Source organism: Myxocyprinus asiaticus, chromosome 41 (assembly GCF_019703515.2).
Source record: "Myxocyprinus asiaticus isolate MX2 ecotype Aquarium Trade chromosome 41, UBuf_Myxa_2, whole genome shotgun sequence".
Classification (NCBI taxonomy): domain Eukaryota; kingdom Metazoa; phylum Chordata; class Actinopteri; order Cypriniformes; family Catostomidae; genus Myxocyprinus; species Myxocyprinus asiaticus.
In genome coordinates this window covers 16,372,000-16,392,388 of record NC_059384.1, presented here as the reverse complement: position 1 = coordinate 16,392,388, position 20,389 = coordinate 16,372,000, and the positions used below count along the sequence as shown (strand labels likewise).

Here is a 20,389-nt window from a genome sequence, read left to right as displayed (position 1 = left end):
AAATGAGAATAGAAAAGTGCCATTGATAGATAGAAGTACATAGTGTTTACAAGTATTACCCAGTAATTACACTGTAACTTGAAGGTAACAAAGTATGAATTCTTTGCCTACTCAAAAGACAACCCAATGGTGTTGGGTGTACCTTAGTCACGGTAGACTTCGTATTTAACTAGCCTCAAATGAAATTAATGCTGTGAGGGATAGAAGTACAGTTTGTTCAATGGGTTGCACTTCATGTGTTGTCAAACTTGCAGTTGCTCGTTTGGATGACAAAACATTGAAAACGGTCAAAAAAATTGTAGTGTATAAAAAACCCAGAAAGACATTAAGGCACATTATGTATTCTGAATTTAACATGCTATAAATATTTATGCTGCAGCTGAAATTAATTAGGCAAAAAATCTGATTGAACTAAATTAAATTCTTTTTACTAATAATATGTCAACATGTAACTAAATTAGTTAACATTTTGATACAAAGAACACTATGATTCTTGTTCTCGTTTTATTGTTTGAAGTCACGAGTGAACAATTTCTCAAGGGAACCCAAGAAGTTTTTCTGTTATCCACTGTGCTGTAAACCATTAAAGAAATCATTTCCATCCATCAAGATGATTACTTGACACTGACAAAAGAAACAAGACCTAAATAAATCAATAGCTGCTTTTCAAATAATCAGGTTAAGGTATTCGAGAAAACATGTTTAAAAACCATCATAATATTTCAATTCATTTTGGTGATGCTAGTGGCCCAGAAATGACACACTTCAGCTTTAAAGGGTAAAATTTTTCCATCAATGAAAAACCAGTAAAGCGTTGTTATCAAACTGGAGGCTGATCTAATGTTCCTGTCCTGGTTTTAAGTTGGTTCATTGTTCAGTAGTTCACAAGTTAATGTAATCCTGCTTGGAGGATAGTGTAAAACATTTGTGGCTCGCTGTCCTGGGCGAAGGGCTCGAGGCTTCATCTGAGCACAATACCCCTCCAAAAGATGCCAGAAAACGGGACAGTGAGCTGTTGACTATGGAGCCTTGTATTTGAGACGAGACAAAGTATTTTACAGTGCCTCTTGTACCCCCCAAACAGAGCGTGAAATGATGAAATGAATTTGAGGGAGGTGGAGGCACTTGCTGAGCCCTGTGAGAGGTGGGCAGAGGTGCCAAAGTGTAATAGAATGAGAAGAGGGTGGCCTGGGTAGCTCAGCAAGTTAAGACGCTGACTACCACACCTGGAGTCGCAAGTTTGTATCCAGGGAGTGCTGACTGACTCCAGTCAGGCTTCATAAGCAACCAGTTGGCCCGGTTGCTAAGGTGGGTAGAGTCACGTGGGGTTAACCTCCTCGTGGTCACTATAATATGGTTCTCGCTCTCGGTGGGGTGCATGGTAAGTTGTGCGTGGATGCCGCGGAGAATAGCGTGAAGCCTCCACATGCGCTAGGTCTCCGCAGTAATGCGCTCAACAAGCCATGTGATAAGATGCGTGGATTGACTGTTTCAGACGCGGAGGCAACTGAGCTTCGTCCTCCGCCACCCGGATTGAGGCGAGTCACTATGCTACCCCCAAAGACCTAGAGCGCATTAGGAATTGGGCATGCCAAATTGGGGAGAAAAATCCAAAAAAATAATAGTAGTAAAAAAAAAAAAAAGGCAGCTTCGCACTAGGGTCTGCTCGGGGGATAGGAAACTGGGAGGTGTAGAATAGGTAGAGATGGATAATGAAAATAGGTGGAAGCAATGAAGAGACAGTGGTGGTTGCGGCCACATGGAAATGAGCTCTCAAATAAATGTGAATAGCTCACTCAGCGTTCGGAACGGGAGAACCCTCGCTGCGGTTTGAACGGGAGAGCACTTTATGGATTGTGCTGGAGGTGTCTGACCCGCCCGAGCGGAGGCGTGAATCCGAGTCGCAAGGGCAGATCATCCCGAGTGTAGAAGTGAATCTTAGGTACCCGGAACAACCTCAGCCTATCCTCCTGACAGTGGAGGGGGCCCTCACAACATTTGAATGGGGGAGTCCTTGCTGCACTTCGAAAGGCGGAGCCCACGATACAAATAAATGCGAGTTAGCTCGCACTGCATTAGAGTGGGAGAACCCCCACTGCGATTCGAATGGGAGAGCCCTTGAGTGCTTAAGTGCTGGCCCGTCCTGCGTTGTGGGACAGGGGGCTTCCGGACTGGCCGGGGTGGACCCTGGCTGCATCCGAACAGTGTGGCCGGCCTATTGGAAAGTCAAGGATGAAGCAAGCATCCCCCTGACCCCGAATGTGAACGTTTGCATTAAGCTAATTAGGGCTTGATGTGCTTTCCTGATATGGAGACGGTTACTGCGGATGTAGCCGAGATATGCGTCGGATGACCAGCAGCCCAGTAATCCTATTTGGTGTTCGGGCAGGCCTTTGTGGGCTGCTGTGGTTGTGGCACAGATGCGAAAGGAATGGCTCGAGTATAGTTTATCTGAGATGCCGGAATTGAGCAGGATGGATTTGAGGTGTTTTTGAACCAGTGCTTGATTTTTGTCATTGACAAAGAGGGGATCTAGAGGGGTTTTGGTTTGGGATCCTCTGTAATGTCAGTAGTGGAAGGGCTGATGGGAGTAGGAAGGCTGAAAGAACTGGGGTTGGTGTTGGGTTCACTTCTAGGGCCAAGGCTCTGGATCTCTGAAAAAAACAAACGAGAGTCAGCAATATGGTTTTTTGAGCTTGGAATGTGTTCTGCTTTAATTATGGTTAGCTAAGGAGGGATTTGGGATGATCGCTTGCAGAGGCAGCCTCACACAGGGAATGGTTTCAGAGTAGGAGAGGTTAAAATGGTAGAAGGGAAGTGAAGAGGGGAATGGGTCTGGAGCAGGGTTCTCCAGCGGAGGCAGCTTCACGTGGGAATCCGCTCCAGTGGCCCATGGATAGGAACGGGTAGAGGGATGGATGTTGGTAGAGAGATTAGGTTTGCGTAGAAAAACAAAGGCATCTGGAACATATGAGGCAATGTCAGGATACGTGCTTGCATGGGCATTTGTGATATGAATGGGCTGAATCCTCAGGCACAGGACCGCACAGCATTCAATGAGAGAGCATACAATTTGTGTGAGAACTTTTATGCTAAATTTACTGAGGTCGCTTGAAGCTGCAAGCAGCTGGATCCACAGGCATGAGACCGCACGGCATACGATGGTAGAATGAATGGGATGAATCCTCGAGCGCAGACTCACGCAGCGTTTAACAGGAAGACCCCATGATTTCATGTGAAAAGTTTACACTGCGAATAAGCAAGAACTCACTCTGCTGCACAAATGGTTTGAGCAAATGAGGGCGTACGGTAGGCTATTTTCGAATGAAATTGATTGATGCAGAGATGCAGGATTATGGTGAACTGTTTAAGGAAGACCTGAAACAGCCCGATTGTTGTCAGTTGCTAGGTGGGTGATGGTTTGTTTGGTATGAGTGGGATAATGTGGGTTACGGAGCCATGGAGGCCGAGACACATGGTCTGAAAGATGTGCCGCGGTTGTGGCGCATGAACGGTTGCGGCGCTTGGACAGCACATTTGTGCCGTTTGCCATGTAGTGTGAATTTGTCGTATGGCCCTAAAGATGCCACAGTTGCAGTGCTTGAACAACGTATTTGCACTGTTTGCAGTGTAGTGGGAGGTTTGATCGCGCAGCCCAAAAGATGCCGCAGTTGCTGCACCTGGACAGCACGTTAATGCTGCTTAGGGATGTGTTGAGCCGATGGAAAACATGGTAACATGGTAAATGTAGCGTCTGCGGATGCCTGAACATAATTGTTTGCTAGATTAAATGTCGGGAACGTGTGAATCAATGTCAGGAAACTTGCTTGTGTGTGCATAGGAACAACGTTATTTAGAGTTGGTTTGTCATGAAATTGGAAGGCACCTGAAACCGAGTGACCAGATGAATACCGTAGTTTGAGGTTTGTTAACTTAAGCATGGTTTGGAGGTTTGTCGATTGTTTTCCAATGTAATGCGAGTCAGTTCATAACTCTGTATTATTGACACAGAGTGACTCGTCTCGTTTGATGAGGACATATGAAGTCGTAAGAGTTTGTGCCTGCGAACTGGATTTAATAAATACTATAAGAGCACAGTTTACAGTAGTGTGGTGAATAAAATGATTAGTTTAAATTGATGACTTGTAATAAATTCTACAGAAATGCTGAAATATTGGAGTATAAAGCAAGGTACCAAGCTGAGTCATATGGCGTCGATTTAAACCCCTTACTTAAATTTGGGCAGAGCGTAAAATTTTTACAGATTATTGAAGATTATGCACCAATTAGGTTGTATGGTCAAGATTGTAAATAAAGTTTGTAATCCAGTGATTCGGGTAAAAGTAGAGAAGACTGTCTGTAAAATAAAATTTTTACCTGCGTGAAGCGTTTGTTCTAACGGGAGGAGGGAAAGTCATGTTATAGTAGAGATGCGTGGAAGTTTGTAGCAGCGCTTGCTTCATGTTATAGGGGCTGCACGGCGAGGCGAGCTCGAATGCTGATAGGAGGCGAGTTGAGTTTGCGGAACGATCATGAATATGTTGGAACGCGGCGCGTGATCGCCTCTTGCGGAGGCTAATTCGACTCGTGTCTGTTCGGACAGAGGCTGTGTATAACTGCAGTGTGTTGTGGAATGGTCAGAGCGAGTGCTGCACGGCAGCGAGCTCGCACTAAAATGTCTGCGTTGGTTTGAAAAGAAGTTGTAATTTAAATATTGGTCGATTGGAAAGAGGTCGCTGTTGCATGATTGCCCCTGTTTTCCGAATGGGATAAATCGCGCTCCAAAGGGCACTTTGAAGGGAGAATGATCGCGATATTCATGCTAGAAGTTTACAAACAGAATTGTTGAATGGATCATGTCCCAAACGAGCTGCGCGGCGAGGTAATAAGGCTGACAGGAATCACCTGTGTGGGAGAGCCAGATTGAAACGCTGGGGAGCGTTGGAATGGTGATTTAATTAAATAGTTAATCTTTGTTTCCCTCGCGTTCAAATTAAACTGTAATGGGGCTCATGAAATTAAGCCGGAGGAGGGCCCATTCATGGAGGCATGGACTGCTCGGGGTGTAAAGTTTAGATAAGAGAACATATGAGCAGCCAGTTTGCAAAGCAACTTCACGCTATAATCTGCTTCGGAGAATGGAGCATACAAAGAAAGACAGAGTATGAATAAACCCGCTGAGGCACTGTGGAATTTCATTTATTTCCTTTCAATCAGCTTTTTTTGGTCCCAGCTGTGGTTGAACAGAAAAACGTGCCAATTTATTTACTGTGCTGCTAAAAATACCTAAACATGACCCTGTTTTACCTGTGCAGGTAGTTGGTGGAGCTTGGCTCTTCAGTCGCTTGTACTGCAATGTGTTTGTGACCTTGGATGTGATGATGTGTACCGCAAGCATACTCAACCTGTGTGCCATCAGCATTGACAGGTAGGGAATTTGTGCATGTACATACTGGTATAAGCCTCCAAGGACTCTATATGGGAACTTTAGGTTGCTTTTCACAAAAACTAAAAAATTGTTTCAAGTAAGATGTACAATATGTTCCATCTTTCACTTTTAATGGGCCTTTGTTTAAGTGTACTAAAATAGATCTTGCGTAATTAATTTGCTTAGTGACAGACATTGTATTCCTTTATACAAGGGTCTTCAACCTTTTTCAGGCCAAGGACCCCTTGGTGGATTTAAAGAATCTCATACACTCATTGAGCACTTTATTAGGAAACTATGGTCCTAATAAAGTTCCTGACGTGGTTTTCTGCTGTTGTAGTCCATCCGCCTCAAGTTTTGATGTGTTGTGGATTCTGAGATGCTATTCTGCTCTCTACAATTGTACAGAGTGGTTATCTGAGTTACTGGAGACTTTCTGTCAGCTCAAACCAGTCTGGCCATTCTCTGTTGGCTTATCTCATCAGCAAGGCATTTCTGTCCGCTGAACTGCCGCTCACTGGATGTTTTTTTTTTTTTTTTTGGCACTATTCTGAGTAAACTCTAGAGACAATCCCAAGAGATCAGCAGTTACAGAAATACACAAACCAGCCCATCTGGCACCAACAAATCACTGAGATCACATTTTGTCCCCATTCTGATGGTTGATGTGAAAATTAACTGAAGCTCCTGACCCGTGTCTGCATGATTTTATGCATTGCACTGCTGCCACACGATTAGATAATCGCATGAATATGTAGATGTACAGGTGTACCTAATAAAGTGCTCACTATATATAAAATTTTCTCTTTGGATTTGAAGCCTGGCGTATAATAACATGCATATAGTACTAAATGAATGTATTCATACACTTTGTTATGATGCTTACATTAGAAAGTCATGAAAATAATCATTTATGATATGCACAGTCATACTTGAGTTTACATTAATTTTATGTAATACATTTTAATGTGGGAAAGGCAAAACTGAACTTTAGCTTCTTACCTTTAGCTTTGGTTGGTGTTAACTTAATAATATATTTTTGTTTAATGCATATTTTCATTTTTTCACAAAAGTGAGTTTGGATCAAACAATAATTGGTGGACCCCCAAGATGTTGTGGATTTTAAACAACGGAACTCCAAACAAAAGACACTCACTGTATCTGTAGAACCAAAACGGTGTGGGTTTACATGTAAACCTAGTGTGGGTTTACATGTGTGCATTGTAGAATGTTTCTACCATATGATAATTTTTTTTATCATAGGATATTTTTCATTATAATGTTATCAGCAAATCCCACAGTGACAGGTGTATCATTAACACCTTTATACATAGAGCAGTGAGTGGCTGTTGTTTTAATTTTGGTCGCATAGCATGAGTGTGAAAACATATAAGTAGAATTTTAATTAGTGGGAGGTGGGTCAGTGCAAGTAGCGAGATCATATACTGTAGAAGGAAATGGAAGCTCAGCCAAAGCTCAGCCAAAAGTATGGAAATGGAAGCTCAGCCAAAGCTCAGCCAAAAGTATTCAGTAGAAAATGAGACAGAGGCCAGGAAATAGATGTATTCAGCCGGGGGAGAGAAACAAACATTTTTAGGTTGATTAAGCCTCTCAGACTGGTCTGGCTCTCCTCCTCTTTCTTACCAGAACCAGTATTCTGTGCTTGTTTTATAGAAATAACTGATCAAAGCAGAGGCTAATACAGTTGCATTTGTGTCACCCTCCTGATGGGGTCAAGCATAATTAATTCTTCAATGTACAGACAAACTCTTTCTTGCACGTGCTCCTTCATAGGTCTGGCATACATGAGGCTAATTCATTTTTAATCAGATGTTTTCATTTTAGCAACACACTTCATGGCAGAATCTGAAAAAGCCTTCATAATGAAAGTTTATCTGAAATTTAATTAGAAATGGATCTTTTTACATTTCAAATTAGGTTATTGCTGCGGTGTATTCAAAAGTTACTTATTGGAGTCTTTCAGAAGTTTTTCCAGGAGTCGCTACGTACATTTTGTGCTTCAGTGAGCGTGACCTTTACCTGATCTACATTCCCATCTGATTATCTCTTCCAACTGTATAGGTATACAGCTGTGGTGATGCCAGTGCTATACAACACCACACACAGTTCTCGCAAAAGAGTTTCAGTCATGATTGCTACAGTTTGGTTCCTCGCCTTCGCAGTCTCCTGCCCGCTACTGTTTGGATTCAACACTTCAGGTGAGCAAAATTAAGAGGCTTATCAATTTAGGGATAGTTGACCAAAAATTTAAATTTTGTCATCACTGACTCACCCTCATGTTGTTCTAAACACGTATGACTTTGTTTATTTCCCTGGGATACAAAAGGAGATGTTAGGCACAATGTTAGAGACTGATAGTCTCAGTCACCATTCACTTTCATTTAATTTTGTCCATACAGAAAGTGAATGGTAACTGAGGCTTTCATTGCACCAACATTTCCTTTTGTGTTCGAGGTGCAAAAGAAAGTCATAAGGGTTTGGAGCAACATGAGAGTGAGTATATAAGACAGAAATTGAATTTACTGTATGTGTGGACTTTCCCTTTAAAATGGAGGAATGACGCTTCTTCTGTTGTTAATGTAAAAGGCTGTGCATTCAATCACACTCATTATTTTGGCACAAATTTATCCAACATGGACCATATGGAATATTATTAAATGTCAATATTTGACCAAGGACATTTTGTTTACTTTTGGATGTTAAACAGTATTGCTACAGTGCTGGGTCTCCACTTGATGTTCATCATACCCAAGCACTACATAGAAACCTTGTAAGGGCCTAACTTATTGTAAGTGACAAATTTAATCAAGTCATTGTTAGAAACGCATAGTTCCAAAATACAAAGAAGTACAACAGATTTTTTCGTGATGAGTAATTTTATAGCTTTTCCCTCACGTGGTTCTAAAAAAGTTTGCAGAAGGAATTAACCATCCATTTAATTAGACTAATCAGTTAATTAGTTTTACGGTGAGATATGAATGAATGTCATCTCTCTCACACACTCAAACCTCCTAGATATGCATGAGATTTGTTCTGCCTCGGCACTGTGTACTGGAGATGGGAGAGAAGGACTTTGAGGATGTAATTGTGTTGCTGCAGAATTTTTTTTTTATGTCACAGATTACTGCCGATAAGAGTATTGATTATGCTTTTGACACAGTTACTTCATATCTGGGATATTCAATCTTAATTACTTTTTTCACAATGGAATGTTTAGCTGTCTTTATGGCAAAAAGAAAATAATCACACAAAATTAGCTAAATGTTTTGGTATTTACAATAAGGTTCTATAAGTTAAAGGGATGGTTCACCCAAGAATAAAAACTCTATCAACATTTACTCACCCTCATGTTGAAACACAAAAGATTTTAGGCAATATGTTAGTCTCAGTCACTATTCACTTTCACTGCATTCCATACCTGCCTAACATCTCCATTTGTGTTTCATGGAGGAAAGTAAGTCATATGGGTATGGAACAGCATTTTTGGGTGAACTATCTCTTTAACATTAGTTACTGGATTAGTTATCATGAACAATTAACAATATTTATTTACAGCGCTTATTAATGATTAATGTAAATACATTTATATATTTACAATTGTTTATTGTTAGTTCATTTTAATTCATAATGCATTATCTAATGTTAATGTAAACAATGTTTTACTATATTTAGAAATTTACATTAGATAAATATAAGATTAGGCAAATTATCACTGTAAAAGTATAGTTAATTTTTAGTTTGTTAAATGTATATTCCGGGTTCAATACAAGTTAAGCTCAATCGACAGCATTTGTGGCATAATGTTAATTACCACAAATTAATTTTGACTCGTCCCTCCTTTTCTTCAAAAAATCTGGGTTACAGTGAGGCACTTGCTATGGAAGTCAATGGGGCCAATCCATAAACATTAAAATACTCACTGTTTCAAAAGTATAGCCACAAGACGCAAACAATAGGTGTGTTAATGTGATTTTAGTGTAATTAAATCGCTTACCAACCTTTTCTGTGTAAAGTTATAGCCAATTTTACAACTTTGTTGCCATGACAATATAACACTAAAGCCCTACGATGACTGTAAAAATGACAATTTTACAGTGTTTACAACTTAAATAATACAGGAGTTTTAACAGAAGAATAATGTAGGCTAAATGCTTTTATAAGCTTCACATTTCTGCCTTTTAAACCCTCCAAAAAATGACCCTATTCACTTCGTGTAAGTGCCTCACTGTAACATCTATTTGTGCTTTTTCTAAAGGATAGACGAGTTGAAATTATTATTTGTAGTAATCAACATTATACTGCAAATGCTGTCGATTGAGTTTAACTTGTACAAAATATTCCTTTAACTATTGCGTTTAACAATGTTAACATATACAACCTTTATTGTAAAGTGTTTCTAGAATCTTGTATTTCACCAAAGCTTTTAAAATTTCCTTTTTTTTTTTTTTATTGTATCTCTGTGATTGTATACAATGTACTGATATGTTGCATGTATGCACATTGCAGATGACCCTTCAGTCTGTTCGATTTCAAATCCCAATTTTGTCATCTACTCCTCTGTGGTGTCGTTTTACTTGCCTTTCGCGGTGACCCTTCTGGTCTACGTGCGCATCTACATCTTTCTTAGAAGGAGAAGGAAAAGAATCACCTTCCGTCAAGGCAGTGGCAAAGTTCAACCAGCACCTGCACCACCATCAGTGGTAAGAGTAGGCATTCTCATATTTCAAACACCCATGTGAACAACACATCTCCATATAATCTCCTCAGACTATTTTGGATTATGTGATTACTGTCAGCTGTCTCAGTAAGACTGCTATAAACAACATAATCCACCAATAACAGTGCATAATGGCTAGAGGTATTTAAAGAAATAACCGTTACTGATGGTACAGTAAATATGGATTAGAAAAATATCTAAGCTCTAGCTCGGGTCATTAAGGAGCTATCTTTGATCGAAACTACAGTTTACAGAGTACAGTATTTAATTTAAAATAAATTCAAAGAGGCTTTGAATTCAGGCCGCATTTGTTAAGAAACGTTACTGGGTTGTTTTATTCAGTAAAACAACATTCCCGATCTGTGGATAAAACTTTTGGATAATTGCCTTCATGTGAAAGTGAGACGCACAGTCAGGACTTTGGAAAAGTTCCAGCAAAACCATTCTGCTGCACTCCCTAGGAATTTTATTGTAAGGTTTAGTTCCAGCTAACTGGAGCAAAATTTTATATGGAGAAAAAGCTTTTTAGGGTGCCCTGAATGTTTTTCTTCCTGTTTAAAAGACATTCTTTTTCATTTCAAGGAGACTTACGTCAGGAAATAACATGAAAAGACCTAAAAGCTTCTTAGTTGATACTGTACTGTTCAGATTTTTACAGAGAGTCACAGAGAGTTTCAGCTTTTCATAAAGATTAGTTGTATAAAACGTTACTGGATACTCCTAATGGAGCAAATGCTTTTTATCCAGTGTGACTTACAGTATACCATTGCAAAGATTGTCATGCTAGGGGGAGTGTTTTTCAAAAGCATATGGAGAATGAATCACAGGAAATGTTAATACTTGGATTTTAACATTGATAAACAACAATAATTGATAATATCAAAGAAATTTAGTCTTCAAAGAAAAAAGGGATTGGAGCACTCTGTTATGTATCAAAAGTGTCAAGAACATTACTCCAACACAGCCTCAGAGAGCACAATGCATAGGACAAATCAAGAGTGCTTAAAGCACCTTATAACAAACCTTAATGTATGACTGTGACAAAGACTAATCTGTCTATTAGTAATGAAAGTGTTGTTTAAAAAAAAAACAAAGTAGGTTTGCGGAGGAATTACCTCTAGCCCTTTTAAGTTCACCTTTACACCAATAAGGCTTCCAGTGCGGGGCAAATTAGAGGAATAGTACTTAAGATCAGTGCCTGAATTATATTAGGGATACATATAGTCTTGTATGTCTACAGAGAACAGTGGTCACCAGTATACAATCCTTAGAGGCATAATAAGACAATGAAAACATAGACTTGATTAATGAACATTCAGTTTAAATGGGGTAGGTTATTCATTCCAGTCATATACATTTCAGTTAAAACCACACAGCCCATCTTGCTGAAAAGACCTGCATATAACAATCTAGTCTCAATGAATCAAGTTTTTTCTGCTCACCTAATTAGATTTACCCTCTTTTGCTCTTTCTTTGATTTTTTTTTTCCCTGCTGACTCTTTAATATCTCTCCACAGGAAACATGTTTACAAGATGGCACTCACAAAGAGAAACAAGACCTCTCCCCCATCAGGATCAACGTGATAAATGTGGGTTTACATTGTGTGCCTGACTGTTTGTACAGCAGTTTGTGCTACTACTCTAATCTTGCATGGAATAAGCCTGCTCAGAGCAACAGACTCTGTTAATGAATCTTACAAGGTATTTTGAGATTCCTGGCAGCCTTCTCCCTCCTTTTTGAGCATAGCAAGTGTGTTTGTGTTCCCGTGCCTCCACAGACTTATCCTTGGGGCTTTAAGCTGTGAGCTGGAAATGTGTGGCTCTGAAAAATGGCACCCAACATGCTTTGGCTGAGATTTTGCTCCCCTCACTGGCAGACTCCATTTGTCAAAACTGTTTCCACAGGGTCATATATTCCTTTTAAAGGTGGAGGGAGTAACTAGGGAAAACATTCAGCTGTTGGGATCAGAGTTGGGATTCAAAAAGAGGAGTGATATTGATTAGTTAAGAAAAAAGAGGAGCTCAGAGATAAGAAATTGATTAAGGTCAGTCTTTATCAGTAGCCTTTGATTAAACCTTAACCATTACTATTGATGATATACTATCATGGTAACTTGTAGTGGCTCTGAAAAATACACTCTAGAGCCTTTCAAAGTTCTCAATGTTGCTGATTTGAGAGAGGCTACAAACAAAATGTGTTTTCCAACCCATTTCTTATGAAATGTTTTGTTATATAGTCATCCGTAGCACTATCTAGCCAAAAGATGTTGTATTGAAATATACTTTTGTTTTTCAGTTATCCACTGGGATTGAAAGCCAAAATGGCAAAATTGGGTTTCTGACTTTATCGAAGTCTCATTTTCGATAATGTAGTGTATTTCTAAATACTAAAATACATCCAATGTCAAGGCTGTGTTATGGAGAATTTAATTAAAGATTTTAATAAGATATGGCTGACAAAACATCATTGCCCTTTCTTAGGGAATTGCATGTCAAAAAGGCAATCTAAAACTAGCCCAAAAGCAGTATGAAATCATTGTAACTCAAATTAATAAACATTTATCTTAAAGCGACAGTTCATGCAAAAATTTTAATTCTGTCATTTACACACCCTCATGTTGTTTTAAACCCTTATCACTGACTTTTTTTCATAGAACATAAAAGGAGATGTTAGGCTGAATGTTAACCTCAGTTACCCTAAACATCCATTTCATCTTATACCCAATGTTGATGGAATGAAATGGTGACAGAATTTTGGGGTGAACTATCTCTTTAACAGTTGTTTCATTTCGAAAAAATAAAAAATGATTATTTCAACAAAAATACTCCGTAATCTTGAGAACATATCGATCTATTAGAAATGAGGACAGCATAATTAATTATTGAACAGGCATGCTTGCAAGAATAATGATGTACTGCGCACCTTGAAGTTTGCACTGTTACTCTGACATTTCATTTCTCTTTCTGTTTAGGAAACCACAGAGCAGGCGATCCGTCCCCGGCTCCTCGGCAGCTGCCTGCGGCGTAAGCGGCCTCAAACCATCCCTGCCGAGAACTCACTCCTGCCTCCTGTGGTCAAACTGAACTACTGCAGTATAAGCCAGGCGTCCTTTGCTCGCACTGAGCAAGAGCCAAACTGTGAGGAAGAGGAGGTTGATGAAGAGAAGCAGATGACAAAAAGGAGCTGTGAGGTGAAGAAGATGTCAAACGGACATACACACACAACCATCCACCCACCACGGCCTACTCATGTCATGGTGTGCCCCAGTCAGGTTCGCTGTAGGAGTATGCACTCCAAGGAGAAGAAAGCCACACAGATGTTGGCCATTGTTCTGGGTGAGAAGCTTTAATTGTATAACAGCAAATATAACAAATATACTGTCAGATACTTTAAGACAACAAGGCTATGTTGTTAAATAATCAGTTACCTTAATATTTTAAAATGATGGAAAAATAAATATGAGGAAAGAAAAAAAAATAGTTGTAGAGTTGTCAGTGGATTTTACTGTCACAACAAGGATTAAAGTTATAATTTGGGAGTTGTTGTATGAAGTAGGACAAAATACAATTTCAAATCAGTCATTACAGGGCTTGCAAGGTTAGGGGCCACTCAGACCGAACGTGTTCTTGCACAAAAAATGCTAGAGGCATCACAACGAAGTTCACCCAAAAATGTAAATTTTCTAATCATTTACTCACCCTCGTGCTATCCCAGATGTGTATGTATGTGAAAGTGAGAGTGCAGATTTATAGTGAAAAAGGACTTAAGTATTGATCTGTTTCTCACCCACACCTATCAAATCTCTTCTGAAGACATTGATTAAACCACTGGAGTCTTATGGATTACTTTTATGCTGCCTTTATGTGCTTTTTGGACCTTCAAAGTTCTGGCCACAATTCACTTGCATTGTATGGACCTACAGAGCTGAAATATTCTTCTAAAAAATCTTTGTGTTCTGCAGAAGAAAGAAAGTCATACACATCTGTGATGGCATGAGGGTGAGTAAATGGTGAGAGAATATTCAGTTTTTGGTGAACTATCCCTTTAAATTAAAAAAAAATTGTCAAAAAAACCTGATACTTACAGAGTCACTGACCGTTTTTTTTGACAGTCTTCACCCATCAAAGTAATATTTCTACCACATGACCTCTAGGTGGCGCTGATTTGTTTTCAGGCCTTATTTTGTTATTTTATGTAACATAAATGCAGAAGTGATGGTTATCAGAAGTTCATATTCTAAGCTTTCAAACAATATCCCATATGACTGACTTATGCATTAGGAGACTTGAACATTTTAAACTTTTTTCGTGACGTAGCGCCCCCTTTCTGACCCGCTGACGGGTCCACAGAGTTAAAGAGGTTAACCTCCTGAGACCCCCGCGTGACTGCTGTGTGCATTTTCCGTTTCCCTTTTTGATTTGTAATTAGTAGCACCTAATAAACAAGCAAAAAAAAAAAACAGCAGGACAGTGGGTCTATGTTGTGAAATTTGAAATAACACTAAGCTAAAGAAAGCCAGATTTGTTTCATCAAATTGTTTATGTTTCCAGGGTGTTGGTTATTCATGTTTTTGAGACGTTACAGACATTACAGCTGATTTTCTGTAAAGTTGAATAAATAATTCTTATTCAAAGTAATGTCCAGCATCATCCAATCACTGCCAACCATGTGAAAATAAAATGTTGCATTATACAATTCTGAATCTATGTACAGATTACTATTGTCCCATGTCTGCCAAACATGTTGAGTGGTCCAAACATCATCTGCAGCCTGAAACTGAACTTTTGGTCGGATTTTAGGATTGAATGCAAATAGCTGCATAGAAAGCTATAGGATGCTCCCTTGCTCCAGATTTAGTGAATGACTTAACCTCCAGTGTGCTGTCTGTCTTCACTGGTCTCAGAACAGTTTGAAATGCACCTTATTTTCATCCTAACTCCATATAAAGCATCTGAAAGAAACATTTTTCAGCTTTTGGATGAACCTATTGATTCTCAATGTGAAAATGCACAGTAAATATATAGGAATGCATTTACTAATGTTAATGAATAGAATCGTATTGTACAGTGATAACAAAATAAAATATAACAAATATTAAAATGAAGCGAAATGACCGACAGATGTGTTAGAGTTGAAAGTTATTCAAAATAACTAACATGTTTTTTCTACTTTTGAGGAAATGTGGTATGAGTTTCCACATGTGGACATACATTTATCAGGGTCGGTGACGGACGAAAAACGAACAGACTTTTTAATGCGGCATGTCAAACAAAACTAGAGACTCTCCTCTTTACAACCAAACAGGTTTCAATGAATAAAACGCAGAGATTTCTTACCAGAGGCACTTTTGTTGGCGATGCGTCCGTAGGAGCGCTTCAAGGAAATCAACATCATTTTGTTGTCACGTGACTCGGTGCGGCAGAAGTTTACACTTTAAATGATAGTCTAGAGTGTTGTGAACAGTATTCAGTCAGTTTTTACTCATTCAAATTATGCGTTGCGTATAGCAAAGTAAAAATACAACGTCCACGCATGTGGTCATTAGGTCGCATGAGGTTAAGCCATCCCAGATGTGTATTACTTTCCTCCTTCAGCAGAACCGAAGTGAAGATTTTTATAAGCACATTTCAGCTCACTATGTCCATACAATGCAAGTGAATGGGTGCCACAAGGCTGCTGACTGTCTGATGGTCCAAAAGGCATATTTAGGCAGCATAAAAGTAAGCCACATGACTCCAGTCGATTAATTTATGTCTTCTAAAGCTATTTATTTTTTAAACAAACCTATCGATTTGCTTCAGAAGACATTAATTGATCGACCGGAGTCATGTGGATTACTTTTATGCTGCCTAAATATGCCTTTTGGACCGTCAAACAGCCAGCAGCCTGATTGCATCCGTTCACTTGCATTGTATGGACATACAGAGCAGAAATGTGCTTATAATAATCTTCATTTCGGTTCTGCTGAAGAAGGAAAGTCATACACATCTGGGATGGCTTAAAGGTAAGTAAATCATGAGAGAATTGTCATTTTTGGGTGAACTATTCCTTTAACCATCTTAGACTGCAAAGACGGTGTCATGTTATGTGTTGATTCTCATACACAGCCAACCGAAAACAAGACTAGCTCTGAATGTCATAACAACGGTAATTGTGGCTGTGATGTGACATTTCATTTACATAGAACTTGACAACTGTCTCACTTTACATTTCCATCTTGTTTTGGCCCAAGGAAATTTGTATTTGTTATTTGCTGGGTAAAGATACAACTGCCTTGTCTGACAATATGTGGACTAATATAAAGGTAATTTTCAAGTACAAAACTGTTTGAAAGGAATTGTTGAATTTAAAAGGAAATGTCAAATTTCAGTAATTAGTGTTTTTCAATCAGTGATTCATTTCTTCACCTGTAAGTTTCTCATCTGACGGTTGGAAAGTGGGTTGCAGAGTCACTCTTTGAAGCTCAGTGTGTGCCTGGCATGTGCCACAGTTTGTCAGGTTGCCGACAAGAGGCCACCTGGGAAATACTGAGGATGCTGAATGCCAACGGCATGATTTAACACCTACAGAATAAAGTCAGACTCCAGGATCTTAGTTTAATTGTACACTAAGTACCAAGCCACTAATTAGTGATGATTGTCTCCCCATGAGTCAGTGTTACGTAGAGTGATAAATGGCATTGATGGTAATGTGATATGTCTGCTTAATTGAAGAGGAAATTAAATCACATTTATGGAGACAGATGTCTTGGATCGAGTGAGTGGCTCAGCTGCCTTAGTGCAAAGTCAATTGGTCAGGGTTGTCACATGACCATTTTGCCTGTGGCAGAGATCAAGGTGTTTGGATGCTAAAAACAACTTTTGTTCCCATCTCAAATCCAAGATATTTGTCATTTACAAAAACTCTACCTTTAGTCTTTAATGTATCCATATTACATAATCCCATTACAAAATAGAAGTTAAAGTTGATGTGTGTAATTCTGTGCTACTAGTTTCATCAAGCAGAATTGCAAAAATAATGTTTGTTTTCAAAAAGGTGTGCTAGAACACTCCCCCATTCTTCCATTGGTCAGAAACACAGATAGTCCCACCCAGAACTCATGCCATTGGTTGAGCCAATGTTGCTATGTCGGGCTGGTCAAGATGCTCAAACAAACGAAGCGATGTTTTGATAGTGCCTATAAGTCAGCCTATAAATGGCTTACTTGTAGTTGTCTGCATATGAAGTTGGGATAGGAGAAAGAATTTTAACTTTGAAAAAATATCACACTTTAGCTTATATGATGCTGTTACTGTGTGATTTTTATCGTGTCAAGTTTATGCATGGACACTCACTGTTTGCATGTGGTTTTTTTGTGTCTTGCAGGGGTCTTTCTTATTTGCTGGCTGCCGTTCTTTGTGACTCATATCCTAAATACTCACTGCAGGACATGCTATGTTCCACCTGAGCTCTATAGCGCCTTCACCTGGCTTGGCTACGTCAACAGCGCTCTCAATCCAGTCATCTACACCACTTTTAACATTGAGTTCCGCCGGGCCTTTATTAAAATCCTGAGCTGCTAAACTATTGGCCATACTCTCATACATTTCTCAATGGACTGGATAGCATCTAGACATGTCAGGGGAGGCGCAGAGAGTGGTAAAACATTTTATTAAATAATTAATATGTATATACTGTATGTATATATATATATATATGTATTGAATTTAACTATTATATTATATATAAACATTAAACAGTTCTGAAAATAATAGGGAAAAAAAAAAAATATTTATCATGAACCTTTATGGAGATTCTCTGATATTTGTCAAGCCCGCCAATAAAGCAGACATGACGTATTAGTCTGTAATTACAACGGAGCGGTTTCTGAGACCACCAAATTCGAATCCTTCAGTTTCAGGGGTCAAACCCAAAAGACGACGATACGATGAGCAGTATTTAAGTTTAGGATTTACATGGACAGGATCAGCTGATGCACCACGACCTTTATGTGTCATTTGCCAGGAGATTTTAGCTAATGACAATATGTGACATGCTAAACTCCACAGACACCTTGACGCCAAGCATGCTGAGGTAGCGTGAAAACCTACGTTTTTCCAAAAAAAACTTAAAGCCTTTCAAGGTCAGAAAAAATTGTCTGAGAATTTGCCAAATTAAATGTAAAGGCCAATGAATTTTCATATCACATTGCACTGCATATTGCCAAGGCGGACAAAGCACATAACATCGGAGAGACATTGATTCTGCAGGCAGCAAAAGATATGTGTTCTTTGATGGTAGGAGAGGCAGCGGCTTCTCAGCTTGAGAAGCAATATGCTTGATTCTATTCCACTCTCTGACAACACAGTGGTTCGGCGCATCTCTGGCATGGCACAGGATGTGAAGGAGCAAGTGTTAGACAGCATCAGGCACAGCCCATATTTTGCACTCCAGACTGACGAATCCACTGATGTGGCTAGCTGTGTACAGCTGTTAACATACGTGAGGTACATGAAAAATATGGACATTCAAGAAGAGTTTCTATTCAGTAGTCCTTTGGCCGCCTGCTCGCACACACACACACTCCTCTCTGTTACAGATCATCTGACTGGTTTGACTGAGATGGACTGCAGTTGGAATTTCAAATTATGTTCTTTTTTTTTTCTTCTAGGAACTAGCATTGTTTTTGTTGCATTTTTTCTCCACCATTGTAAAAATTACATAATGTAAAAAGTTTAATATAAAAAGTTGTATATTCAATGTCATAATGCACTTTTCTTGTTAAACAATAAATGATAAAAATTATTAAATAATGCCAAACAATTGTCTGACAATCTGTTCAGATGTGTTTGTGTGGGTGTTTGGGGGTGGGGGGGGGAGTGGGGGGAGGGGGCATTGTGTACATTGTGTCACAAGGGAGGGCCACTGTCTTTGACTTTGAAAACCTTGATCTAGACTATATGGAATTCATTTTGGGATGCAAAGTGCCATAAACACAGAGTATAAAAGATTTGATCAGTCAGAATGTATACAAGGTGACCTCACATTCACTTTAAAGTGCATGACACTTCAAACGAGCAATCAGTGGATTTTTTGCTGTTAAATTTTACAGTCAACTACACAGGGTTAATAGAGTTTGTTCAAATCATTATCAGAGTCTACGGTTCAGTTTGAGAAGACCGATGTGGAGTCCAGATACAACAGGTGTTTGGATCGAGAGTTAAGCCACATTGAACTCCGGGATCAAGTTGGTGCTTCACATCCTACAACACAGCCTAAAATGCCACAGCAGCTTGTCGCATGCGGGTGAATTCTGAGGTCATCATGTGTTTGCATGTGTCACCCCATCAAATGGATCTGAATTGAGATTAGAAAGTAGCTCGAGTTGTAAAAGCGCAAGCAAAAACAATTGATGTGGCCTAAAAGACCAGTGATTTGTCAAAGGGACCATAAAGCAGGTCGACCAAATAAGCGTAAAGCAGGAAAAAGATCCAAGTGTTGTGCCTTTAACAGTTTCTCCTCCTAAAGGATGGGTTTTCGTGATCTTACTGCATATTGTTAGAAAACAAGAAGCAATTTGTAAACACTGATGAAAACTGTCCATTACTAACATATGTTGACTATACACGTAATTTTAAAAAGTTCAAGGGAAACTTGTATGAGTTTTCTGTAAATTCCACTGATACTATTTTAGAGAGTGGTCTAAACAATTAATAATGTCTTACCTGTCCAGAAAAAAAGAAGCAACATCGGCATCACTACTCCTGTTGTTCTCTGTCATCAAATCTTTCCACCTTGTGTATGCCATACCGATGTTTACTCTAGTTTTTTGCGTTTGCTGGTCTTTCTGTCTTCTTGCTTCTGACCTTTATCGCATCTTCGGCAGTACAGCTATAAATCTCCTGTTGTCTCTGCTTCTAAAGCATGATAATAAGTATGTTCCATTGTATTCTTTTTGCACTTCGCATCACCAAACAACACTGCGCTAAGCATAGACACATAGATCTACGTAGGTGGCAGCCAATGAGTGTGAGGGTTTTCTTCGAAGTTTAGTGAAACACAGCGGACCATGTAATTTCAACATGCCGAAAAACATTGAAGGGGTGACCCGCACCATGGAAAATTCTTCGATAATTCTACACCATTCAGATCACTCTTCACAAAAACACAATTAATTTGTTAATGTGTAAAACTTTTTAAATTAGCCCCAAATTACTGAATGCACCTTTAAAACAAGTGAGTT

At 39.2% G+C, this 20,389-nt stretch overlaps 1 protein-coding gene across 1 annotated transcript in view; it reads left to right on the top strand.

Moving 5' to 3' along the window:
• Positions 1-18,948, top strand: part of LOC127432042 (D(3) dopamine receptor-like) — a 32,699-nt gene extending 13,751 nt beyond the window's left edge. Inside the window, exons 6-11 of the mRNA XM_051682811.1 lie at positions 5,316-5,428; positions 7,511-7,647; positions 9,956-10,149; positions 11,684-11,755; positions 13,139-13,502; positions 17,533-18,948. Of these exons, the coding sequence (XP_051538771.1) occupies positions 5,316-5,428; positions 7,511-7,647; positions 9,956-10,149; positions 11,684-11,755; positions 13,139-13,502; positions 17,533-17,729 (1,077 nt within the window). The 3' untranslated portion in view covers positions 17,730-18,948. The remainder of the gene's footprint in view (positions 1-5,315; positions 5,429-7,510; positions 7,648-9,955; positions 10,150-11,683; positions 11,756-13,138; positions 13,503-17,532) is intronic.
• Positions 18,949-20,389: the final 1,441 nt, after the last annotated feature.